The sequence below is a fragment of the Poecilia formosa genome, unplaced genomic scaffold (genome assembly GCF_000485575.1).
Source record: "Poecilia formosa unplaced genomic scaffold, Poecilia_formosa-5.1.2 Scaffold359, whole genome shotgun sequence".
Lineage (NCBI taxonomy): Eukaryota > Metazoa > Chordata > Actinopteri > Cyprinodontiformes > Poeciliidae > Poecilia > Poecilia formosa.
The window spans coordinates 194,681-221,855 of NW_006800298.1; the positions used below are offsets into that span (position 1 = coordinate 194,681).

The following is a 27,175-nucleotide window of genomic DNA, read 5'->3' on the forward strand; positions in this document are numbered from 1 at the left end:
TGGACTGTTCATCAGATGACAAATGCCTCCAGTGGATTAAGTAAGTGGAGTCGTTTTGAAATTCGGATGTTGAAAGTTCTGGCTGAGCAGCACAAGACCTTACCAGCGTGTTGAACTCTCCAACAGCTGAGCATGCAAGCCTTGTGGTTGTGTGTGTGTGTGTGTGTGTGTGTGTGTGTGTGTAAATTTTAGGGGGTCAGGTTAAAGCGAAGGGGGGGCTGGCCTTTAAAGGTCCAGTGGAACAAAAGTTATGTAGGCAGCTGCCATCCTGCTGCCAGCAGTTCATGATCCAAATGGAAGATGTACTCTCACACATGTGCGTAAGGGATAGATTGGCGTGCAGACGAGGATCTGACACACTGAGCTGGGTGCCTGTAGTTGCTCCCGTCACTCTCAGGCCACACACATGCTCATGTGTACACAGAAAGTTCCTGTTCCTGTCCAGTCGTCTTCCCAAAGCACAAAGAAATGGGAAAAAATGTTAACATTTGTTTTGCTTCAGAACTTAAAAATACTAAACTATTTAAACAAGTTACTCTGTCATAGTTCTATTAATTTGTTAAATGCAGAACTACCAAATACAAGTTTCCAAGTAAATTGGCTTAATAATTTTTTAAAGAGCGCATCAACTGGTTCCCTGTTTGCCTTCATGGACACTGATGAATTGGTGGCAGTTGCTGAAGGCATATTAGGACAGAGGCTGGCCTGGGAGGGGTTTACCGGTGAAACGGGAGGAGATTAATGTGCTGTGTGACTGTGATGGGTGGCGGCCAAGAGGAGGGGGGTTAACGAGAAGCAGGAACGGCAGAGGATGGGGTTTTGATGGTGGCGTGGGGTGTCCGGTAAGAGGAGTAATTTGGGCCGTCCAGAGGGAGGCGTTTCACTAGCAGTTGTCACCTCAGCAGTTGGTGGCAGAGTAACACATGTGCTGCTCTGACTTGGAACGTTTTTTTATTTATCTTTTTCTATTTCGGACAGTGTTTCTGTGATCTTTGACTTTGAATATTTTATATTTGGACCATTAGAAAAAAAAAACTATCCTCTATCCTGGAACTGGACGACCCGTGTTTCTGTTTTGTCCCAGCTGGTCCATTTTTTGACGGTAAGACAGACTCTCAGCATGTGGGTTTCACCTCGTTCTTTTCAACTGAGATAAACCGTGCCTCACCTAAATCCATGTAAACAAAACTGTTCTCTAAAATAAAAGTTTACAGTCCATGGCAGGGCTGATGCACTCTCTGCTCTTTTTCAGTTGTTTTGAAGTTCTTAGAGGCTCTTAGAAATATGTCAAGTTCTGCCTTTGCTTATCAGTCCCTCGGGGCGTCAGTGGGGTGGTGAGCTGCTGGCGCCCTTGAGGACTTTATGAGGCAGATAGTAGGAAGTACGAGGTGACCAACTGTGTGGCCTGTTGAACATCGTCAGCCGCCGAGCTGACACCAACCCTGGCCTCAAATCCACTGAGGGAGAATCGGGAGCAGAGATCACAACCTCTTGTTGTGATTTATCGGTGAATGCTTGACTTTCTGTGTGGCTTGTAATGTCTCACCTGTTCCTCTTTTGACCAATATTGTTATGTACCAGTAATGTCTTTGGTACTTGTTTAGCTTCGACTGTTCTTTGAATGTTTACACAAATAAGACAGCTGAAATAAATAGACATATGTGTTTTCTGTGGTTGAATGCTAATGCCACTTGAATAGATGAAAGCTGTTTATACTTTGACACCATCAAAGAAATATGTCTTCAGAACTCTGTTGGTTGTTATTTATCTTTACATGCCAGGTTAACAATTTATTAAACTGTACAGGGCTACTAAATATTTCCATTAAATGTTTCACTTTATTAGATAAATTTGAATATTAGACAGAGATGACCTGACTGAATATAAAATGCTGTTTTTAAAATATTATTTATTTTACAAGGATCGATAGACTAAGCCAACCTGGCCTACATAAAGGAGTAGTCACACCCTATAACTAATAACCGGTTGTGCCACCCTTGGTGGCAGTGGTTGTCATTTAGCATTTACAATAATTGGCAATGAGTCTTTCCTTTGGCTGTGGAACAATTTTAGCCAACTTTTCCTGTTGTTGTTTTACTTGAGCACATTCGAGTCTTTTCAAGCATCGACTGCCTGTTTAAGATCATGATGGCATCGCAGTTTGATTTAAGGCAAATTTGAAACCTTAGTTTTTTTCCTGGAGGCATTTAGAGATTGGACTAGTTGGTGTTTTCCAATCGTGGTACCAATTAGCCCAAGTGAGCTAGACCTTAAGGTCACAAATGTTCTTCTTCAGGTTTGGCAACTAGAAATGCTGTGGTGTTTTTTCAGGCCACATCTTCTAAATATTCTACTTGGAAGGTAGATCAAGATGTTATTTTTGGGAATGTGAGGGAAGCCTTTGTGCTCTTATGGATCACTAGTAGCTTTGACCTTAGCTGCAGCAAGTGAGACTTGCAGTTTCTTAGATGTTCTGGATTCTTTTGTGACCTCCAGGATGAGTCATCAATGTGCTCTTGGATCAATCTTGGTGGACTTGGCAGTCCTCTCACTGTGGATCCATGGAGTTTTGAAGACACAGACATGGCTTTATGGGGCTTTCCAGACTGTTTCTCTTCCAAATTCTGTTCAGATCAGGATAGGATGTGTTCCTTTTCTAAGTCTTTTGCTATAGTTTCTGTTTTAGTAATCACTGTTGGGAAAGGTCGGTGAAGTTGAACTCAACTTTTGATTCTTTTTACTTTTTAATATTTAAAATGAAGGGGTGAGGGTGGGGATTCTTGACAAATAAAATCACCCCTTGCAATTGTAATGTTTTATTTATTTTTCTCTATTAAAGTTAGTTTGAAGATCTGAAGTATTTAAGTGTGAAAAATAAGCAAAAGCTGAAGAAATCACAGTATTGTGCTCTCCATTTATGTTTGAAAGGTGAAATTTGAATTAATGCTGGCATAATATAAAGGAATAGCTTTTCTTTTCTGTCATGTATTCTTGAGCTGCCTTATTTCCTGTGTGTTTTTAAACTACTCTGTGTGGACAGACTTGTGGGTCTCCAAGCAGTTGCTAGACAGTTGTTTTGAAGCGTGTCTTGACAACAAAGCCACCCTGGATGGTTCTCTTGTGGCCAGATTAAAGGATTCCTCTTTGCTGAAAGATGTCATACCTTAAAATTAAAAAAGAACATATCATGATTAAGATTTTTTTTGTTTTGTTTCCATTTAAAAAAAAAAAACAAAACAAAAAAAAAACAGAAAATGTTCTCATCAGAGAACGTCAGTATGTCAGAAGATGTTTGTGTGTGCACCAGAGCGGCTCCCAACATACTTGCACAGCCTCCATTTCACAACTAATGACGGATAAAATTCAGGAAACATTCGTGGCAAACACGACAAATATGCAGGTACTGCTGTTCTGGCCAAAACGTCAGCATTCCTCCTCCCACTCACCTGCATACATAAAAATAAATCTGATGGTACTCTAGATAAAAAGCTATTTTTAAAGGCGTCATTGGGTAGTCCTCGTCTTGCCTGTCTGGCTTTTGTAGAATGCGTCCAACGTGAGAGCACGTTCAGCCGGTAATTGCATACCTTTGTGAGGGTGTTTCCTTTCTCATAAAGTGTCACTATTGATGTCATTGATCTTTTGTATTGACTGCATTTCTGTTTGTCACTAGACAAACTAGACTTTTTGTGCTGCTTGAGATTTACAAGTAATGGAAAAGTTGTAGATGAGGAACTGAGAAGGTGCTTGTTCTTAAGAGACAAATCACAGGGAGCAATAATGACCCAAATATTAAGTTTGAAATATAACTTCCATTTTATTTTCATGTTGGAAGCATTTTTTGATTTATAGTTCAAAGTAAATATAAAAGATTTTTTTTTAACTTTGATTTACTATGCATTTAGTCAGGATTCTCAGACACATGCATGTATGATGTGCATCCAGAACATCTGGCTTTGAAGCATTAGTTAGGAAATGTTTGTGTCGTTAAAATATGATCTGGGCTGTTGAAAAAAGGAAGTTAAAATACAAACTGTATGTATAAAGTAATATTTCTGTTGTTTGAAGGTTCTTTGCAAATTTAGGAAAATGGATTTAAGCCACACTTGTTGTTCCAGACATTTGACCTTGACACAGTCCATCAAAATGTGAGAACTTCCTCCTAAATAATATTTTAAACATTAACCCTAATTTCCAGTTTGCGCATCTTTATATGATTCTGCTGGCGCTTAAGACCAAAACTGACCAACTGATAAATTCCCTAAATGCAATCAACTACAGGTGCAATTCATTAAGGAAGGACCTCAGACATTTATATTGTTTTTAGAATTTTATATTGCAAGTACTTAAATATCTTTGGCTTTAAATGAGGTCATTTTTAGCAATACATCTACATACTGTACCTCTGTTTACTCTAAATTACAGCATGTTTGCTTGTGTTGTCCTTTGTTATCCCCCTCTATTGTTCCACTTTCTCCTCCAATCAGCTCACGTTTCAGGGAAGGTGTGAGGTTGAGTATGTTTTGTTGTGTTCACCTTTACCTGCATTGACTATGCAGTTTGACCTGTCGGGTTACACCACGACTGGAGAAGTGACAGAGTCTGAGGCCAAAAAAAAAAAAAAATATCCTCAGTCGTTACTTATATATATAAGTAACGACTGAGGAAGTATGATCTGGCCTGTGAACCAATGTCTTCTGCATGTTTTTTTTCAGTCTCTGGACAAAATAAACCTTTGTGTTCACTCAAATACATGGGGTCTTATCAGGTGTTTCTGTTGCATTCTTGCCAGAGGCTATGAACACAAACAGTAGAGTGGTGACAGTAAGGGTTTTCAGTGTGTGATGGTAGGTTTGTAGGTTTTTCTTGCATTTACTTGCAGATGTTTGTGTATGTGCTGGGGTGGGGGCACTGCAGTATTGATATTGGGCCCAGCAGCGCCGGTGTAATTCACCAGCTGAGAGGCACAGATCTCCTTACTGCCCCTCCCATTCCATCCCATCTCAACCCTTCACCCAAACCACCATCACAGCCACCTCTGAAGTGCTGCCCTTGCAGTGCACCAGCCCACCTCTCCAAAGTCCTACCCATGATTGGTTAGAAGGAAGAGAGGGAATGAGAGATCATATTCCACTGCCAGGGTTGGCAGCATAAATGTACGAACATAATCACAATCCTTAGCCAGGCCTCAGATGTCAGGCCAGCAGCTTCTCTCCCTCCGTGGTTTTTCCACAATGCCTTGCCTTCGCTCCACCTGCTGGAGCTCCCACCACCGACTCAACCATAGGGTTTTGTTGTTATTGCAAACATGCCTACTTGGTGACCTAAAGCTCAAGCGTGGTATGAACTGTGTCCAACGGCCGTCCGGGAACATGAGGCAACAGGCTGTAAATATCATACAGCTGGCGCTGGCAGAACACCCTCAAGGTTGGGCCGCAAACTGAGCCTCAGTGGGTCAAATGAGGGTTTTCAGCATGCCTGCTACATAGTATAGCCCTGCACTTTAAGCTCAACCTCACGGACTGCGACTCAGTCAGCAACGAATCCATTCACGCGTCTTTCTGTTTCTTCATCTTTTGAAAAGATAATTACTCAATATGCTTTTTGCAGGTTTTTAAAGAAATAAGATATATTTATCATAACTAATAATACCGTAACCTCGTATTTCTGCTCACTCCATTTCATGTGAAGTCGCTGGGAGCTTGTGATTGCATTATTTGTCGTCTTGTGTTTTCTCCGTCCTGTCAGACCCGTTTGATTGAACACAGAGTTATGAATTATTATTGGTGAAGTATTGATTCTCCCAACCCCAGACTAGTTTGAGGTAGAGATCAGTCATTTTCACTCTCTGCTGCAGAGGTCATGGTTTCAGCTGCTTCATCCAGACAATCTGCCCTCTTCTTGAAATATGAATCCCTGAACTCTAGTTGCAGATTGCGTCTGTAATATTTTTCCAGCATGGCCTGACATTTGATATGGATATTTAGCTTACATAGTTTCTTTATATCTAATTCTGTGCAATGCAATCAATTATTCCAAAGTTCATTAATTTTACACTTTTCTAAGCTTGGTTTAATTGCTATATGAAGTGTATTGCACTTTAGATTGATGCCGTTTCTCTTATGGAAACAGTTGGCCATTAGGAAAATATACTATGTTAAATTTTTCAAGTTGATTGAACATTATCAATCAACTTATAACATCTTGGAAATAAATGGAACAATTCAATAAATGTATTGATTGGGAACATTTTATTACTTTTACTTGAAATGAGGCTTCAGAATATTCTCAAAAAACATGTACACTTCAATAAACAGTTTCAAGTGACACAATAAGCAGCTTTGTGAAGAAGGGAGTTTTTAACTAATTTCAGACATATGGCAGCTGTGTCTCAGTTTACATTCTGTGTGATGTCTGGATGAGAGGTTTTAAGACGGTTATGTTTTATGATAAATGAAACTTACGCAATTTGATTTTTGGATCAACATAAGAGTGATGCACCAATCAAGTGGCCATTATTCCCTTAATTGTCTTGGACTGGTTAATTTTGCAGTCCATTAAATTCATTAAATGTGAATATCTCACTCATTTCAATCTACAAATATAATTGAGTTTTTTTTAACCTAAATTAGCTCTTTATTTATCTTGTGATCTCTAGATTGATTTTATTCATTGATTATTTTTTTAAAACCTCGTTTCTCAGCTCAGTTGGTAGAACACAAGCACATGAGGAGCAAATTTCAGATCGTTCCCCAGACCCTAATAGTTGTTTCCATTAAGCAGTAAAGAACCAGATTTATAAGTGTGGTTAGAAACTGAGATCGAGTCCCATGCAGTGTGCATTAAAGGTGGTGCCAGATGTGGTGTGCTCGGGCAGATGTTGGTTATCACTGCTGAGCTTAAAGAAAACATGAGATTTCCTTCTCACTGGTTCCCTGTTGTGGCAGCGCCGCCTTCACCAGCACCTTTCTTCCCCTCAAATACCAGGCCGCTGTTATCTCTGTGCTCCAGGCTGCTCCAATAACACTTAACACAGTCTGGGCAGCCAAGGATGGACATCCAGGAAGCTCCACATACACCTAAACACAAACACACATAACAGGACAGATAGCAGAGTCAGGATTAACCACATTACTGAGCGATCCAATTTTAACCAGTTATTAAATGGAAACACCAATAACACAACTTTTTAATAGGGTAGTCTGACTTTTATCAGTCACTACCAATTTCTGTTTTTTCTCAGGGCAGACCAATTCTAAATGTAGCTCTTAAGGACTTTGGCACATTCAAACTACTTTGGATAAACTTTTTTTGATTCAGCAGTTGAGTCGAAGAAGCACTGAGCATAAAAGAAGTCGATGTGTTGTGGTTCCTTGATAGAGTTGGTAGAGTTTTAAATCCACCAGAAAATTAAGAGACTACAAGATTATTAGAGCTTTCCTAAAATTGTGCATCAAAGTGCTTTAAAAAAATGTGATATGTTGATTCACTTTTGACCAAAAAAAGAGTTATTTTAGTTATTGATGCAGTTATTGATTACCAATCGCTATTCAGAAGGGTTGCAATAGGTTTGGTAGGTGCATCACACATGATGACTTTACCAAATTGACAAAAAATAAATAAAATAATAGTCTCTTTTTCTAAAAATCATATACTTCAGGATTAAAGCAGTTCAGAGAACATTAAATACAAACAGTTTGGTAAAGTTACTTTGATATACTTTTAAAAATACAAAGTAACTGAGGTGTTTCCAGTGGTAGACTGAGAAAATCCTTCACAAAGCAAAACCAGAGTGCATTAAAAACATTTTTAGTTAAAAATGTAACTTTTCTCTAGTTATCCCTCATTACTTTCTTCAGTATGTTACCATTTCATGTCCTTGAGGGCTTGCGTACAGAGCTTCATCGTCAGCTGACTACATCACATCTTGCCCTTCTGTGCAGGCCAACAGAATGCTGCACTGACGCAGAGCGCGTCTAGCCCAAACACCCTGTTCTCCCCTGCTGTATTTAGTAGTTTAGTTTATGTGTGTGTTTGTGTGTGTGTCATGACTCAATCACAGCTCTGTGCTCCTTCTCTGCAGCTCCTGACACATTCAGCCCTCAGCAGAAACATCTGAGGCGATGTATCGGTAATATCGAGGGCAGCTTCAGCCTGCAGAACATCCAGGCAGGTTGTCAAAGGGGAGGTCACTAGTTCACAAACTGTGACTGGTTGGGAAAAATCTGGCTGACGTGCCCCTTGGCAAATCACTTAACCCCTGATCGGAATATTGCCACAGCAGATTTTCTTTTTCTGTTGGAGAAGACTGGCTGAACTGGGAGTCTTTCAGATGCAGAACTGCATGGATTGAAGCACGTTGTTGCATCGTATATAAACTTTTAAAATTATATCATTTCCCTTTATTGCACTTTTTGATAGAATGTTGCATCACAACATTGTCTTAACTCAGGGGCTTCTGTAGAGCCGCTGTAATACAGTCTGCTACAGGAGATCCTTTGTCCCCACAGCCATCATCATCTGCAGACCCATTTAATGAATTAGAATGCTAGTGAAAAGTTTATCTATTTCAGGAACTTTGTCAGTGAATTAAAACACATTATATAGATTAAATACATACGTTTGAAAGCCTTTATTTCTGTTATGATGATTTTCCACTTACAGCTCATGAAATCAATGGAAAACATTTCTAATACAAAAACATAGCTTTAATTAAAACTATGTTTAATATACTTGGAGATTGTCAAATTTCAAAAGGTACTTTTAACCTGACAAATGAGCTTAATCGAAACACATGGTCTAATTTTATCAATATGACAAAATTTATCAGAATTACAGGTAATGTCCCTGTGCGATTAATATTTTTTTATTTTTAACTGAATTGCAATTTTAATAGTATTTATGCAAATAGAACAAGCACAGGCTGTATTTGACGTTTTATCCACATAAATTTTTATTTTCAGAATTAAATGGAAAACAGGAAATTGTTCGGGTCACATCTCAGTTCTCTGCCGTCTCCAACAAGAGTTTCTCTCTTGAATTTTTCCCCACTTTGTTTCCCTTTTCAGTGGCGAGAAAAGAAGAGTTTTCTGTAACTTCTCATTGTTTGACTGCATAGACTGATTACCTTTACAGAATATCTAGTCTACTTCATATTTACCTCCTAAGTAGCCGATACCAAAACATCGTGTGAGAATTAAGCTAAATACCTCCAGTGCCTCCAGTGTTTGATAACCAAAGCTGTAACACATTTGGGTGTTCCCCAGGGTTCTAATCTAGGCACATTGTAGGCTCCTAATTATCAGCATTTATCTTTTCCCTGTCCAAAGCCTTTCTGCTGTTCCTGCAGCGAGGCAGCAGACACACTCCAGGCTCTCTGCTTCCCATGTGAGAGCAAAGACTCTGCCTGACATCTGACATGGGAAGCGAAAAGCAGCAGCAGCGTGAAGGGTAAAAGGTCGAAACTTGACCACCCCAGGCAGATAAAGCAGCCTTTTCATGTGTGATCGGCCCGCCGCCTGAAGACAAATCCCTCAGTTCGCTGCCTTTGAACTTCACGGCAAACGGAGCGAGTCCCTCACCCGCACGGCCGCTAACAAGCGCCGCGAGAGACTCTGAACTCACCTTGTTATTATTTTGCTCGAATATGTGTCCATTTTTACCCCTCTTTCATTTGACGCTGAATGAAATAAAATGGATGACCCTCATGTTAGAAACGTTTGTTCTTTCTGGAGGGACACTAACGAGGAGATCCAGATAGAATTCATTAACCTTAGCTGAACTCTTCCGAGTCTGAGCCAATCAAAAGGTACAAGATGAACAGAAAGGTAAAATATTCATCTCCTGTAGCTCACTGTAGATATTCCTTTGGTTCTCCTTCGAAGTTGGTCTGATACAGCAGTCATAACACTCATAACACCTTCTTCCTGCCTCCCTCCACTCTTTACCATCAGTGCATAATTCATAAACATCTTATCTAAGCCAAGCCGATTGCCTTCTCTCTAAATGAGCACGCAGCGCGGCGCCCACAGCTTCACAAAAGGAATGTCAGTCTCATGACAGACAGTTTCGAGTTCTTTGTTTCAGGAGAATAGATGTAAATAGAGGGCGTTCTCCTACTGCAGCTCCCCCAGGTAGAGGCAGAGCAAACAACGCAGAGGAGCCGCTGTTGTGTCTGCTCGCTGCTTTCCAGAGGCTTCAGCTGTGCCATGCTGCCACTTGGCTGTGTGTGTGTGTGTGTGTGTGTGTGTGTGTGTGAGAGAGAGAGTGTATAAACAGTCTGTATGCATATATAGATTGCTATATTTAAATCTGAACTACAAATAGTAGTAACAGGGCCTGAAACAGTCTATGCTTCTGTTGCCGTTTGTGGGTCTCTGCTGTCTCATTCATTCAAGAGCGGGCATGAATTCTCATAAACACTTTGGGCTTTTTCATTGCTTTATGCTTCTGATCATTAGACTTTATAATGTGCTCTGTTTTCAATCTGCCACCATGGTACATCTCAGAACAACCATATTTCATGGTTATTTAGATGGTTGCATAGATTAGACAGATATTTTTCTGTTTTTTTTTTCCTCTGGAATTAGGTCCGTGTTCATTTTAGTTAATAAAGCATAATGCTGTTTCATTGGTCGACATGTTTATGAATTGTCAAATGCATGGTTGGAAAAATGCCCACTCATTTTACTTTGCAGACTTACGATTTCTCCGCTCTGAGGTTTTATTTATTTTTAAAATAATGTGGCAGAGATGTTTGTATATCATACACAGCGGAGGAGTTTTAGAAAAGTTTTCCTTCACATGAACCCGCTGAAAAATGCTTCTGACATTTATTTTAAACATGCCAAACCCATAGGGGGCAGCGTAGAGCAAAGTTAAAACCAATCACATTGCTTGAAAACAACCTCGACTTCCCGTTAGGAATTAAACTCAGGAACAGAAGGTTGATTTGAGTGGACACATATAGGTTGAACTACTTTTAAATAGCGTTATTAGAGTATAAAATTATTAAAACAAGACATTATCCATTGGGAATCATGTTGAAGCAAGTATGTGGATGTATTGGAGCAATAGTTGTCGCAAACTATAATGCGAGAGACTTTAAATATTTGTTTTCCAATGTACACACACAAACTGAGTTTTTATTTATTTACTTTTTTAATTTCTGCTTTGCTTGGAGTTTTTTAGAATTAAGAATTTTTAGTGATTCAAAACAAGATTTTGTGTGGATTAAAGGCCAAAACGTATAAAAACATTTCAGTTTTCTCAAATATTTGGCTACGTGTCAGGGTGATTTTTCAGAAATAAAGTCTGATGTATCGGAGAGGAGAAGAACCTCCATCCATTCAGGATTTGCAGCCATCCTGATGCAGAACGTTTAAACAGTTTTCTGTAGAGAAATTATGATCCAACAAGACGGTGTTTAGAAAACAGGAAATGTGCAGCATCCACAGACTCTTTTGTTGTGGCTCTGATCGGGGAATCACATTTGGCGTGTCAGGCGACCCAGGCTGGGCAGCCGGTAGCCGTGGGCGACCAGCAGATCAGTGATGTGGCGGTGATGCCTCTAATGAAGCTGACACAGCACAGCCTCCCTCCTCGCAGACCCCCAAGCGCTTCGTGCTCTGCATGAAGCACCACAACAGATCCACCCCAGTCTACCCTCCAATTCAACCACATCTTCCTCTGATCTGATGTTTTCTCAAATGTGTTGTTGCGTCATTTATTATATGTTGCGTTAAGGCAAAGTGAGGGCTTGTAGTAGCTAAATTGGGTCACAACATACAAACACAGCCTCTATCTGCTCTTTTGCGTCTCCCTCCCTCAGTCTGATGAATGCCTTTATGTTGTTTTCCAGGAGCTGCCCAGCTGAGGTGAAGGGGAGGGCAGAAGATCCCAGCGGAGTGTTCATGACCTGCCCGCAGAAACAGGACCATGATCTGAGGACAGTGCTGGATGCATAGAACCCCATCTTCCTCTCCTCCTTGTCCCTCTTTTTTTGTTTTTCAGTTGTTGTTTTTTTCAGTCTGAACTGAAAAGCCTCTCTGCTCAGGTGCTTTAGACAGAGTCAGGGTTAACTAAAAGGTCAAACTGAAAACAAGTAAGCATCTACAGAGGAGGAACTACATCTACAGCCATCTGTGACCTCACTCATTTCCATATCCTCCCTCCTCCTCCCATCGCAACGCCAGAACCATGGGGAGGAAAAAGATCCAGATTCAGAGGATCACTGATGAACGCAACAGACAGGTTAGTGATGATGAAATGAGCTGATGTTCAAATTCTAAGCAAGCTGCTTGCTTATATCTTAAACTGATGCAGTCAAGACAAGATGCAATGCAGTTTGTCTTTCAGTCCTGCAATCCAGCCTTTAGAGAAACCATTAACACCAAATTGCTCCTTATTGGTGTTTATGGACGGGGAAAAAAAATCAAGCCTTGCTGGAGAAAAGTCATCTGGCAGATGGATGCATGTACTGCTCACTGCAGCTAAACGCACACAACTGAAGTTCATTTTCTTTAAGAAAATGTAGTTGATGTAATTATCTTGCTCCCTTTAATCTTATTCCCGTTAATCTGTTTGCAATTTAAAAAGTTTGAAACCACTCCTAAATTAGCACATATGGTGCCTTGTACATTTATTCACACCCTTTAATTATTTTAGTCATTTGATATGGCCAGAAACATTTACTGACATTTTACATGTCAGAACAACACAAAGTAGTGCCTAGCTGTGAAGTAGAAGGAAAATCTGCAAATCCTGAACTGGAAATTGGTTGGGCTCCACTGTACCTATATTCAGTTGGTAAAACATAAAGTTTGAGCCCAAATCTGCCAGGATTGTGAATAGTTTGGGGTTTAATTGCAGCTACATTTCTGGAAGTTAGTGTGTAATAATGTGTTTCAATGCTTTTCAAGACTGCATACAAACACTTCCCAATGCAGGGCATAAAAACACACAAAGTACTATAGTTTCCAGACTAAACGTCACTCCAGAATATAAGTCAGATTTATTTAGAAATTGCTGTGAGGAGGATCTAGTCCATATTAGTGAAAGGTTCTGTTGAGATGTTGTTTTCAGTTGCATTTTTTTTATAAAACTGATGGAAACTGTTTACTTTGGCTTGGAATCTGCTCACAGTTTCTGACGCACTGATGCACTAAATCAGGGGGAGTCGGGAACGGAACGACTCGGCTCCGCCGGTGTTCTGACGATCTGCGCTATCTCGTCTGATTTTAATACTGCAGACAGTAAAGTGCGCAGCACAGCAGTAATAGAGAAGCGTTTATGCCAAAAAAGCCCCCATGTAAAGTCGTATGTTCGCCTCTTTGGCAACAACCAGGATGTGGAAACCTACCTGCACCACACACAAGCCTTGCAGCACATAATTAAGCATTTAGCCTGCATTCAACTTTTCTCGCATCTGCAGACAGTAATATTTGCATCCTTGATTCATGTGCGTCAGTATGAATTAATATTTAACATATCAGTTAAAAAATACATCATTAAGTCATAAGTCGCTGAACCAGTCAGACGGACAGAAAAAAACAGACTTCTAGTCCAGAAATTACAGAACTGTAATTGCAGTGATTTCACAGCTTATGGCATGATTTACTATAGATGTTGTAATCTACAGGCTGATGCCTGGAAACTGGTTGGTGTTCATATCGATCGGCTGCGTCCAGTAAGCAGCAGATCACTTTCAGATAAATCTAACCCAGAGCAGATCACATTACCTCCTCTGAACCTCAGCTTTCTAAACTACACTGTAGCATCACAGATGACGGTGGGTCATATGACTCTGCAGACATGTTTAGTAGGACTCCTTGAATACACCTTTTGATGCAGCTGCCTACCTCTTCACCTCATCTTGCACCCACCAAAAACAACAGAAATCATCAAAAAGCATAAAATTGCCCCAGTGCCTCGTTACATCAGTGGCATTGTCAGAGAAGATGAAAGGGTAAATGATCCATCTAAATGGGCTTTGCTCCATTGAACAGATTGAGTAATGGATTTGACGTCCCCACCTTTGAAACCAGAGAGAGAGAAGAAGGGAATGAATAAAAAATGGAGAGAGAAAGAGGGAGAGAGAGAGAAGAAACATTTAGATTTTAAAGTCAATGTAAGGTTTAGAATATGAATCAAGTTAATATTTCTAAAAAAGAGGGAAAAGAGCTTCTGTAACCAATTTCTCTTGAAGGATGTTGGTTTGTTTCTCGCATATGAAAGAAATGGGTAATAAAGTTAGCATTTGTATCACATAGTGACTTGCTTGCCAGTAATTGCATGCCCTGTGTGGTAATGTATGATCATGGCAATAAAGAGCAGAAAATAAGGCTGAACTGAGCCAAAACCATACTTGCATTTCACAGCTTTATTTCTGTTTATCTGATGTTTTTCACCCACAGTGACCTAAACAGCTGAACAGGATTTTATTCTGTCGTTGACATTTAGTTGGTGAAGTGAAACATGGTGTAAAGCTGCTAAAGAAAGGAGTATTTTTATATCCTGTCTCCGTGTTGCTTCATCTAATGAACAGAGCAGCTTCTGAAAGGAAATCAAATGAATTTTTTGGAGAACATGCAGCCCGTCACCCTCCTACATGTTGATTCGGAGATGCTGCCATAAGCTCCACAAAATAAACAGCATTCAGAGTGTGGGCCCCAGCTGGAAACATGACAGCATCTCAAATACCACGTTTCTTATTATGACAAAGACAGAAGCGAGAACAGAGAACAGAACTGGTAACGTTCAAATCCCCTGATAGATCTTTTATTTTTCAGATTTTTGGATGCAATTTCGGATCAAAAAGTGGACTTTTAGTTTCCATTGTGACACATTTTAACAAGAAAACCTAAGAGAAAAAAATCTGCAATGTTTATCCATGAGGCTGATGAAGAATGCCAAAATGTACATTAAATCTGTGTGCAATGAGATATTTAACGTGGAAAAAAACAGATGATCTTTTGGATAAATTAGGACAGATTTACTAAAGAGAGCAAATTAGAATGCATCTTAAATCCAGAAAAATGGGATTGATTAGCTCTGGCACCAACTTAATACCGTGTGGATGTATGCACAAATGTAGCGAGATCATCTCGGTAACAACCAAAGCAATCTTGCAAGAACAGCACCAATTAGTATGGGGTTGCAGAACAGGCAGACCTCATGGTAATCTTGTGTGGGTAATTTAAGGATAAGAGATGCTTATTTGTTGTAATATGACAACTATAATAGGCTGTAGGTCCAAAGGTTACCGTGTATTCTACTTATTAAGTTGCTTGAAAATGTTGCGGACTGGAATGTCTCCTTGTTCTCTGTCTTGATGGCAGATAAGTTTATTTGACCGTCTAACCTTTCTAGCTCGTAAATAATCTAGTGGATTTCAATTTAAAAACCTAATAGTCAGAAAAAGCACACACAAAAAATGTCCTAACATGTGTGCTGTGTTAGGACTTTCCAAAAGTATTCATATGTGATCCGTGTAGCCTGGAAGAATTGCAGGGGATTTGACTGGAACTGACATTCACTTTCCAGGATGACAAGAACCCTAGGCTACATTCGAATGGTTTAGTTTAAAGGATACCCATGTGTTGGAGTGGTTCAGTCAAAGTCCAGATCTAAATCCAACACAGACATTCTCCTTCCAGTCTAACTGAACTTAAGTTATTTTGTAAAGAGGAATGGACAAAGTTGCCAATCCTTATATGTCCAAAGATGTTAACAACAAACCCCAAATTATTGATTCAAATACACTCCATTTTTTGTCTTCCATTATCTTTCCACTTGTTCTGATTTAGTGTTGTCTATCAAATAAAATCCAAGGTTTTGGTTCAATTATTATAAAATGCATATTTGTACATAATTTGTAAAATGCAAATGTTTAAGTATATGAATACTTGTACAAGTTACTGTGCATTCAGTCAATAATTTAAAGACTATCTTAAAATGTAATCTAAAATGCAAAAAAAAAAAAAAAAAGACTTACTAGAACTTTACAGTGAAAAGGTCAACATATTAGTATTTTGTGAACCTTTAGTGAAATGTATTAGGAAAATGAAACAGTCTGTGGTCAAACGCATCAGGTTATTTAAACTGTTCAGACCAAATCCTGTGAACTGTGATCGAGCAAACAAAAAAACGGGGTTTTGGCTGCCGGAAAGAGCGAGGAGAGGTTGCGGTTGTCTGTGGTGGTTTCCTCATCCATCTGCCACACAGCCACAGACCTCGCCAAGACACACAAACTCCGCGCGCGCGCACACACACACACACACATCAAACCTCTACCTCCCTTTCTCTCCTCTCTTTTCTCACTATTGATGTCTTATTCTTCAGTTGCTATTGGTTACCTCGCTATTTTGCTCTTAATGTCAATTACCTCCAGCTTGTTTAGTCTTTGTGGTGAACATCAGGACTGAAGATTAGGCCCAAAGTCACTACCATCCTGCCCACTTTCCTCTAGAAGAAAAAGTGAACAGAGAAACAAGGACTTTTGCTGGGATGTTGTGACTAATTTTGTTTGTTTTCCATGTTGGTGGGTGACCTTATAATTTGTTAGGGGAGCGGTTGTTGTTTGCGGCGGCTTGTCTCTTCATCACCAGCCATTCTTGTCATCCTGCAGAGCCGTAATTTCCTTCGTTTCCAGCTTCGCCACATAATTTATCTACTCCTTCTGTGTAAGAGCGAGCGAGCAAGAGAGAGAGAAAGGAAGAGGAAAGGGGGGGCATATGTAGATGGGTAGAAAGATAAAGATGACACAGTAGGGGGGCGAGAGAGGTAAGATGATGGTAGCAATGTGTGATGAGGTGGGAAATGAGTGGGGCAGACGGGAGGAGAGAGTCGGTTGCCCGTGGATACGACCCCGATATAATTTGATTTGTGGCAGCAGGAAGCAATGAGTGAGCTAACACGAAAAGGAGGGTGGGTGGGGGGGTGCAGAGGATGTGGAAAATACTGACAGAGGAGAGGAAGAGAAAACGAGGGCGAGGAAATAAGAGGAGCAAAAGAGACAAGCGGCTTAAACATGTCAGGTGCTGAGGCAGGAAGGAGCACGAGACGGAGGGATGGAGGGATCACAGGGGGAGGAAGATGGAGAGACTGAAGGTCTCACATGGCTTCTCTCATCCTCAGTGATCATATCTTGTTTGCACTTTTCTTCTTTCTCTCCATATTCAATTAATTTCAATTACAGTTTCACTTCAGAACTATTGTTCCAGGATGGCAGTGTGTGTCGGTGCAGGCAGACTGATGTCACCATAGTGGTTCATTTAGTGCTGTAACTGTGGTGCAGTGGAAGAAAGGACCTCACTGGCCTTGGAGTCTATTGGTGATGGCAAACATCAGAATGATAACTATTTAATAGCTGTTTCTGTCATTGTTAAAGCTGCTACCCAAACACAGTGACACGTCATGCATTGATGCTTCTTGAATAAGTACTTTGGCTTCTGATCAGACTTTTAAAGATCTGTTGTTCAGGCCTTCTTTAAGAGAAGGAGGAACTTTCACTGTTGGAAACTAAAGAACACAAAATAATTGCAAAATGGAAGTGAGAGAAGTATTTTTTTTTTATCTTGTTAAAACTGTTACAAAAAACATGAACACTTTCTACTAAAAGCCACAGAAACATCCGTCCAAGGCCAAGATTCAAACCACAACCTTCTTGTAATGCAACAGTTCTCCACAGAAAAATGCATTTTCATAATGAATCTAATGATATTGTTACCTAACTGAAAATCTGTTCTTAGTTTATCTAAAGCCAATTAACCGTCTCCTCCCACTTTTTTGTACTTAAAATTAGGTAATAGTTAACTAACTACAAATGAAGGAATCATTATTAATCACTAATAATGAGGCTTTTAAACTGTAAAGGTCAAGAATATCAAGAGACAGTAATTAACTGATGATGAAAAGGATTTCCTAACAAGGTTTATTTGCTCATTAGTAATTAATAGTCAATCTAACATGAACCAACTAACCCTTTACTATTATCCAAAATGCTAACTAATTGTGAAATTATGTTTTCCTAACATGTTCACCAGGAAGTAATTAGATGAACCCTTGTAAATTCATGGGTCAGTATTTGCAGATTTTTCTGTTGAATATGACACCAAAATGTTTTTGAAAAAATTGACACATGTTCAGTTTTCTTTTTAAAGCAACTTCTAAAATATTTGAAAGAAAATACAGGTGTGCTATTGACTGGCTTTTTATAAAGCAGCCAATCCAGGAGCACCATTCTTTTCTATGGCGCAGATAATGAGCCCAAAGGGTGGAGAAGATGGATGTTAGTATTTTTTAACGATGAAGCATCAAAAGGTTCACTAGTTTATCAGTAAGTAACAAGTATGTAACTGTAAAGTTGGATACTGCTTGAAAGAGAAGATTATAATAATTATATTTTTACCCCAAATTATTCAGAATGAAACGGCCACCATGTCATGGATAAATTGTTGAAGAATTAATATAAAATCATAGGTTTATTAAAAAAAAAAAAAAATCCTGGAAGTAGCTTCCCTCATACAAAAACTAGAGATTTATGTTAAATTTGGTTCCCAGAAAACAAATGTTTCAAGCCCAACTTGTTAACCTCCTGCTTTTCAGGTCGTAACCTCAGGCAGAGACGTCACAACTTGTTTTTGACTTTTATGTCTGATGGAAAATATTATGTCACCTGTGGGTGTGGCCTGAACATGCTGCGTCTTTGAAAACTTCCCTGTCCTGTTTTACTCCATCTGTGGACAGATTTTACTTTCACTCTGATTTTCCTCACATCAAACAGCATAAAACTGTAGCCATACCTGAAGCCTTTTTCCCTCTTGCTAATCTTTTTACTCAGTGTGTTTGTTTTTGTGCAATCCTGCGTGTTTAATCCAAACAAAGCCAAATCTCCCCGGATTGTAAATACCAGTTGGTTAAAGCAGAGAAGCACTTCCAAAGCCAATCAGCAGACAACAAGGGACCCTGTGCTTCAGCAACACTTCCAGTTCTGTTCGGCATGTTCACAACTGAGGGGGCTTGTGGAAGAGAAAGTCTGTGTGTGTGTGTTTCTGCTTGAAAGAGAGGAATAATGTGTGACAGAAGGAGAGTGTGGAAAAGAAGGCATGAGAGCATGTGTGACATAGAAAGAGAGCATGGAAAAGAGCATAACAGAGTGTGAAAATGACGGGGAGGGTGAATGTGACGGGAAGTGAAAGCCACTGTGTGTGCAAGTAAAAACTGAGGACATGAAAAAAAGAGCCTGTCTTTCCCATTAATTAAATGTCTCAATCCTGTACATTTCCCACACTGTGTACCTGCATAGTGATGAAACGGTGATTGGAGTCTTGATTATTGTTTTAGTGAAGATGAACTCTTTTGAGCAGCTCTGGTTTAAGATGATATGAATATCAGCCTCAGGGTAAAAAAACTCTGCATTTTGGATAAAAAGTTGTTGTTTTTTTTTTTGTGTATTTTGGCCAAAACAGAGGGATGCTTTGAGGTCATACAACTGAAACCTATTACTACACACAGATCCGTGATGAGGCCTAAAAATGCCTGGATAGTAGACATTGCTGGCATTCTGTCTGTCTGCTACTTGTTTGATCACCTTGGCATCAGGTTTTCAGTTTTTCTCATTACATGTCAACGTTGATGCGATAACATGACATAATTGTATTTTAATATGTCCCTTATTGTTTTAGCGTAAAAACATAATGTAAAATCTTTTTTTTTTTTTTTTTGTCCTCACACCTAAACCTTTCCCCCTGGAGACAAAGACCAACAAACCACTAGGATGACTTCAAAGACCTTTTGTAAGATGTCACATTTGGATCATTTAAAATATTTCCCCACACATTCAGTTTTAATCCTTTTTGGACTATTGTTGTGAATTTGCCTCAAACTGTCAAAATGCAGTCAAGGTGGTATGTGTATCCCACCAAAGAGGGTTAATATTGATTCTACACATACAAAGGAAACATTTTACTATTATCTAACTCAATTATGCTTAATTCCCCTAATTTGGAAACTAAATACCAAAAGCTGTGTATTCCATGTATTATATTCACATTAACAAGTTCTAGGTTTTTTAACATCTTTTTGTCTGCAAAAACATGTTTTTTATATTACTGCAAAAAAACTTAGCCACTTAAGGGTTCAAATATTTCATAACCTTCACACTTATTGCCAAACTTACCTGTCCTCAAAATATATTTCACATATTTAAAGACTATATATTTTTAAGAAAATTCAACCTTATTTGGTAACATTTATTTTACAATGAAAATTAGCCCATACTAAGAGTTTTTTTTAAAGAATGTGAGGGCTTGGCAACTTCTCAAAATGGGAAACACATGAAAAGGGTACTTGACATACAAGTAGAGTAGTTGTGTGGGTTGATATTAAAACTGTAAGTCAGGCCATGGATAAAAAAGTGTCTCACTGAAACATCCTCAGTAAGAGTAGTAATTTATTTATTTATTTATTTTTTGAACATCTGAAACTGTAAAAAGCAGACTGGATGAGGATCAGTGTTTATTTTGCCACCCTGCAGAGTGAAGAGGATGGTGGGGGAGGTAAAATAATAAATATTCCTCAAGCTCACTGCTGGAGATCTACAGCAAAGAGGAACATTTTATGCTGATTATTATGTATAGTGGAGAATCTATGATTTTATGGGCCAGTTGTGGCTTTTTTCACAAAGGCCCTAAACACTTTGTGAAGTGCATCATCACGCCTTTAAAATACTATTAAAAATAACAATCAGGTAGCTTAAAATTAAAACAAGTTTTATTATTAGGTTTTAATGAGGTATTGATCCATGAACATATGACCAAATCAGCTCAGAGATGGTTCCACAGAAGACAGAATTGACTTTCTTCCAGCATCACCTCAGTGCCCTGAGGTAGTAAAAACGGTTAATGTGGAGAGTTCTGGCACTTACTGGCCAACAACAACAAGAAACCGAACCAGAAAGTTCTGAGCTAGAGCTTAATTTTCCTTTGCAACAATGAGCCAGTATGGAACAGTTTAAGATCTTACTGCACTGACCGTTCTTCTGTAACTGCACCAAGAGCTTTTAGGTGGGATTCAGTGGTTTCACTGATTGATTGGGCCAAGTGGGCCTTTTAAGGAAAACAAGAAATAAATGAAATGTTTGATTTAGCGTCGTTATATTTTATTTGGTTTTAAATAGAAAATGGCTGCAGCTAAAATCTCCTTTTATGAACATGAAACTGTTGTATGTTGTATTAAATAGCTTCATTTTCACTTTCTTTTCCTTTTATTTTCCTCCACCAGGTGACATTCACCAAACGGAAGTTCGGTTTGATGAAGAAGGCGTACGAGTTGAGTGTCCTGTGCGACTGCGAGATCGCTCTCATCATCTTCAACCACTCGAACAAGCTGTTTCAGTACGCCAGCACCGACATGGACAAGGTCCTGCTCAAGTACACAGAGTACAACGAGCCACACGAGAGCCGGACCAATGCCGACATTATCGAGGTAAAACGTGGGAACACAAGGGAGCAGGTAGTGGGTTTCATAACTGCACACACTTTGTTTCTGAATCTCTTTTATTGGACGCTTCCTTTTACAAGACCACTTTCACATTTATTGCAGTCTCCCTTGAACCAAACAGATTTCAGTGCAGTGTATCCATGTGATTTACTGTTTACTTACCTGTTTAGATAGTTATTAAATCCTCCATTAAAACATAACAGTCTCTCATCATGCTTTTTCAGCTTTCTGTCCTCATTCATGTTTTAAAAAGCCTGAAAATCGGCATTGTTTCAATTTTGTTGGTCATATCAACAGGAATTTTAACCCTTATTTTAGTTGTTTGCTTTACTTATTTGTTATAAACCAACTTTATACTTTTAAAACTTTGAAGATCTTTTTAAGAAGTTGGCGAGCAGCTCAGAGAAGCAGCTTTTCCATCACAAATATTTGTAATGTCAGAAGGTCTGACTTGTTTTGCTCCTTGTTGATGTTTGAATTGAGGCTCGTATTTATTGATGCACAGTCTTATTTGTATATGAATGCTGGAAAATAATTTTTTGCTTATGTGTTTTACCAGTATTTTTCTCTGTGTTTATTCTCAAGTGGGATCATTAAGATTTATACATAACTAATCTAATTCAGCCCTCTCCAGGCCGACATTTAGACATAATTAAGCCATGAACAGCTTATTAAGGCCGGGTGGGTTCATGTTTACCATTATTATTATTATTATTGCCTTTGGACCAGGATAGTATTAAGCTCACCTTTCAATCCACAGCTTTAAAACAAAAAACTAAACAGAAAAAGGACAGGCTTCTTCTTCTCTTTTTTCACACAAACTTATATTTAAGCCAAGAGCTGCATTGGAAGATTTGAATCACTCTTTGGGCTGGAGCCAGAGGGTACAAACATTATCTCAACATCAACAAGCAGGGGGAATTGTTAGACTTACTCTGCTCAAAGTTCAGCAACTCCACTGAGAAACCCACCTAAAGCCAAAATGTAAAACAACTAGGTTTTTATTACTACTACTTTTATCCAATTGAAAATACTTTATTTGTCCCAGAGGGATTTTAAGTGTTGCTGTAACTCATAACATCCAAGTGTCTCTAAAGAGTTGTTCTGTGGGCAGAAAAGGTCTCTGGTAGCAGTCAGGCTTGCAACAAATCTGAATATTCCTCTGACTGAAGATACTGTTGCTCAAACATTGTGCAGCAAAGACGATATTACTTGTCCTTGATCACACCACCAGTTGTTGGCAAGCATTGCTAATCAGCCTCACTTGCTTTTACTGCATTTCTTTAAAGGTTCCCACATGCTTCATGCCAAAATCGGCCCTCATTGATGGTGACATGCTACAAAAATTGTCTTTTTTGACGGAAATCTGCGCAAAGCATCATGTGATTGGTCAGAAGTTTGTTGTTGAGTTTTATACAGAAATGCACTTGGAGTGCAGTGTTGACATTTCTCTTCAACTACTCCACTGGAGAGAGGGGAACTGTTCAGTTTCAGATGAAGTATGTGGGAGTCTTAAATCTTTGTCTGGCCGCATGGTCAGAGACGTTGGAGTCGGGGAAATAATCCTTTCTCATTGTGATTGATGGAAGAGATTCTTTGAACTTCCTCATTCTCTCTCTGATCTTTGGTTCCGCTATGCATCCATGGAGCCTTATTTTACACTTCTCTGGGATTTAAGGTCATAGTTCAGGTATTGTTTGAGCTTTAAAATAATAATCAGCTTTCCTGGTTGCAAAAACAATACCTTGATGCCATACCGTATTCCAAAAGTAAAAAAGTAAGAACAAACATCCTTCCAGCTGCACAACATCCAAAACCAGAGGGAATAATTGTTCAAAAAGGTGATGGCTCAACCAAGATAATTATGAACAAAAGTCTACAAAAAGAACAAATCAGAACTAATATAACAGATCTACTCCAACATCCAGCCACCATGAGTGGCGATCCTAGAATAAATGTTAGTGTTCATCTGATGCTTTTCCTGATTCTTTAGTTAAATTTATGTCTGACTTGTTGACCTCAATCTTTCATGGTGAGGTTAAAGGCTGTTTTGGTTCTCATCACTTTCTGTGGTTTTACTTGCATTGTTAGCCTGAGATCTCTCAGGGAGAAACTTGGGCAAAACGCCAAAGACGGAAAAATATTTGGAAGCAATTGAAAACCACCTCAGCACAAAATGGCCACCACATAAACAAGAATCTGTCAGTGATGGCTGAAAAATAGCTTTTCATTTACAGAAGAGAGATGATGGATTAGGTCAGGGCAGACAGTGTTGAGGTCAATCACTGAACTAAATATTTTTTATTTTTTATTTTGCTGTGCTTTGCTGGAGCTCATCGAGGGAACACGGAGCGCATTCACATGCTTAGCTGACCCTTTTCATACATAATGACCCTCTCATGAATTCAACACGAGACGGCTAGGTATGATTCATCGGGCCGTGTGCACTGCTGCGTTGCACTTATGCTTCCTATGGAGCCGTGACTTAAAGCTACATCCGCCTCGCCTTTGAATATTTTCCCACTTGTTTTTGACGCACATTGCCGTAGGACTTTCAGTCATCCGCAAACAGTATCAGCAGCAAGTAACAAAGGCTGCTCCAGTTAAAGTCACATTCCGCAAAAAATGCACACAAGCAGACCAGCAAGCTTACTCGCTCATAAACAGATTTTATTTGGCTTTTTTTAGTGGTGTGCTGACATGACCTGAGATGGTTCGGCTTCACATTCCCAGTCTTTAATTTATTCAAACTGGCCTCACCATTTTGGAATGAAAGCTTGTGCTGGCAATGATGGAAAGTGAGAACAGGAATATTGGAGTAGGAACGGTTCCCTGCTGATTTCATCCACTGTAACCTGCCAAATTACAATCTGCACAAACCTTCCAGACAATCTAACATAAAGTAAATTCAGTTTTAACCTTTTACTTCCCACAAATGTTTAATGTCCTGTATCAATAGAGTACATTTAGGTGTTAAACTTAGCCAATTATCTTAGTGCTGTGTAAAGGCACTGTGTGTAGTTATGTGGTGAAGGTGTTTCATTAACCACTGATAGCCAGGTTCTACTGCTGAGAATGTTTTAAAGTAGTTAAGATGTTAAAACTTTTAATAGAACTCCTCCAGCTTTGAAATGGATTTCTTAGCACTTCAGCACATTATTTCTTCTTTTATTAACTAAAGTTGGGAAATCCACGTAGACATTGGTCCATTACCAATGTCAAGGTATATCGAGGGTGTGAAATATTTGATCATTTCTCTGACACTTTATTAAAAAGAAAGAAAACAGAGAAACCACAGTTTTCTCTGGCTTTGTTCATTTTTGTTTTAATGACTGTTTAGTACTATGTGCCAGTTCCAAACCCTCTTTACAGATCACATCCTTTCAGACCACATGAAGTACCAAAGCGTAAAATTGATAAAGTGAAAAGCAAATAATCTGTCATTTGATGGCTTGGTGTGAGAAAGTTTGTGTTGTTATGAATGAGAGAGTTTTTTGGGTAGGCTGGCATCTGCTACACATCCATCATCCATTCACTGCTGGAGAGATTGACCAACAAATCTCTTTTGTGCACATCACGATGTGTTTCAGACTATAAGATCTAAAAAGACTGTCCTTATTTTTTTAAAGACTTTTTTCTTGTTGGAAGAAAAATACCTGAAATATTTCAGATTCTTTGATTCATGCTGAGAAATTATCAGCTTATCTATAGAAGTCACATACAGTTTAGTTGTTTTTTTTTTCCCCATTGTTAAAACGTACATGTTATTGGACAGTTTTAAGGGTGAAACGAAATGCATCCAAGGGGAAAGTCATCCAATGAGAGCTTCCCTGCAAAAACTGCTGAAACCTCATGTAAAGTGTTAGCGAAGCACTTTTACCTTTGAGTGGGTTGAAGGTAAAACTTAGGTGCCATAGTTTGGGGCGACATTTTTTCCTTCTACATCTCTGTCTGTCACTTCCTGTCTTTCTTTCTCCCTTCTTCCTGCCCTCCTCCCTCCCTCCCTTCCAAATCTCCTGATTCACTCGGTCACGACAATTTCTCCCTTTTTCCTGTCCTTCTCTTTCTGCCTGTCTCAGAGTGTCAGCAGTGAAGTCTTTCTGTAGGCAGTATCTCCAACTGCAGATGGCTCTTAAGTGTATGCATGCATGTGTGTGTATGTGTGTGTTTGTATCGTGGCAGGGCGTTGGGCAGCTCTGGGCCACATCAGCTCAAGCTCCACTGGTTCTGTTTGTGTGCGTACATGTGTTGGTGTTTCCAAGTGTGTCGCCCCGTCTCTTTCTTTACGTGTGTGTTTTCATTAATGTGTGTGTGACCGCAAATACGTCCACCTCTCCCTCTCTGCTCGCACGCTCTGCAGTGGCCCATGAGAACGCCTCATACAATATTCAGTCTCGGTGAGGCTCTCTGTTGTGTACGCGTGTGCGTCCCTCATGGATGTTTCTCTCCCGTCCCGGCTTTTATTCTCCCCCGCTCCGCTACCTCACCCTTTCTCTCTGTAGCCCAGGAGGCATTTAAAATCACTCCTCAGTATTTGTCCTCAATTGTCTCCTTCACCAGATGTGCGCCGGCTTCGACCTCTTTTTCATCCAGGTGTCCCTTTTGTCCCCTCTGCTTTTTTTTTTTTTCTCTTTCCACCTAAAATCTTGGATTTTTTTTTTCTTTTTATATACCACTAGCTGAAGATTTAAACTGTTGTAAAGATTTAAGAAGTACTACTTAAAATAAATAAAATATATTTAAAAATAGATGTTTTATGACAAATTATTTCATATTTATACCGACAGAGGACTGTTTCAAATAAGAGTTAGAAAACCCTGCAGTCAGTCGGTTCATTGTAAGGAGCAAACATTTCACCCACTGGTTCACCAAGGTGTTATTAATATTTTTGAAACAACAATGGCGCTCTAAGGCACAGAGGAAGAAGATATATTAATTTTTTGATGCCTACGTAATAATAATGTTGGGAGCATATGTTGGGTCTTGACAAAGGATGGCTCCGTTTCCTTTTTTTCATTTTTTTTCTTTCCAGACAGAAAAGTGTGTTGCATTAACAAATTTACCAAAAGTATTCATGAGTAGGTTTAACATTTACATCATATGTAATAACAGAAGAGTCTACTTACTTTTCAGTTTCATTATCTTGACCAGAAATTCTTAGTAAAAGTGAAAAAAAAAAACCAAAAAAAACATCTGCCGTTGGGAAAGAAAAGTAAGTTTCCTTTACAGCAGTCCTAGGAGTTAGGAGGGAAACTATCATCCAGGTTTTGCTGCTCAAATGTGGTTTATTAACTAGTCAACTGTTTTCAGGACGAAGGAAAACACTGTTGCCAACTCAGCGACTTTGATGCTATATTTAGAAACGTTTGTAGACCCATCTGGAAACTTTTTTCTTTCGTTCAGAGAAACAACTGGTGACAAATCTAGCTACATTTGTGTCTGAAATGGTTTTATACCTTAGCAGGGCGTTGCTTTGTAGATATCAACAATGTTTGTAACCAACAGAAAAATTCAACTGCGGTAGTCACTTTTCAACCCAAAGAGGGCAGCACTAAGAGCCACTGTAGGTCAAATACTCAAGAATTAAACAAGCTTACACAAAAATGGCACAATTTGCACAGTCACAAAAGATGGCTCCTTTAAGGGCTCATTTATCCAGCTTGTATGCAAAAAT

General features: G+C 39.2%; 1 protein-coding gene across 1 annotated transcript; it reads left to right on the plus strand.

Moving 5' to 3' along the window:
- The first annotated feature begins 848 nt into the window (after positions 1 to 848).
- LOC103153677 (myocyte-specific enhancer factor 2D homolog) lies at positions 849 to 21,675 on the plus strand. Its single transcript, XM_016662099.1, has 3 exons — positions 849 to 1,102; positions 11,861 to 12,252; positions 21,283 to 21,675. The coding sequence occupies exons 2-3, from the start codon at positions 12,199 to 12,201 to the stop codon at positions 21,673 to 21,675; spliced, it is 447 nt and encodes a 148-aa protein (XP_016517585.1). The 5' UTR covers positions 849 to 1,102; positions 11,861 to 12,198.
- Positions 21,676 to 27,175: the final 5,500 nt, after the last annotated feature.

Coding starts and splice junctions, on each gene's coding strand:
- LOC103153677 (XM_016662099.1), top strand. CDS start 12,199: ATGGGGAGGAAAAAGATCCAGATTCAGAGGATCACTGATGAACGCAAC. Junction 12,253..21,282: donor CTGATGAACGCAACAGACAG/GTTAGTGATGAT, acceptor TTCCTCCACCAG/GTGACATTCACCAAACGGAA.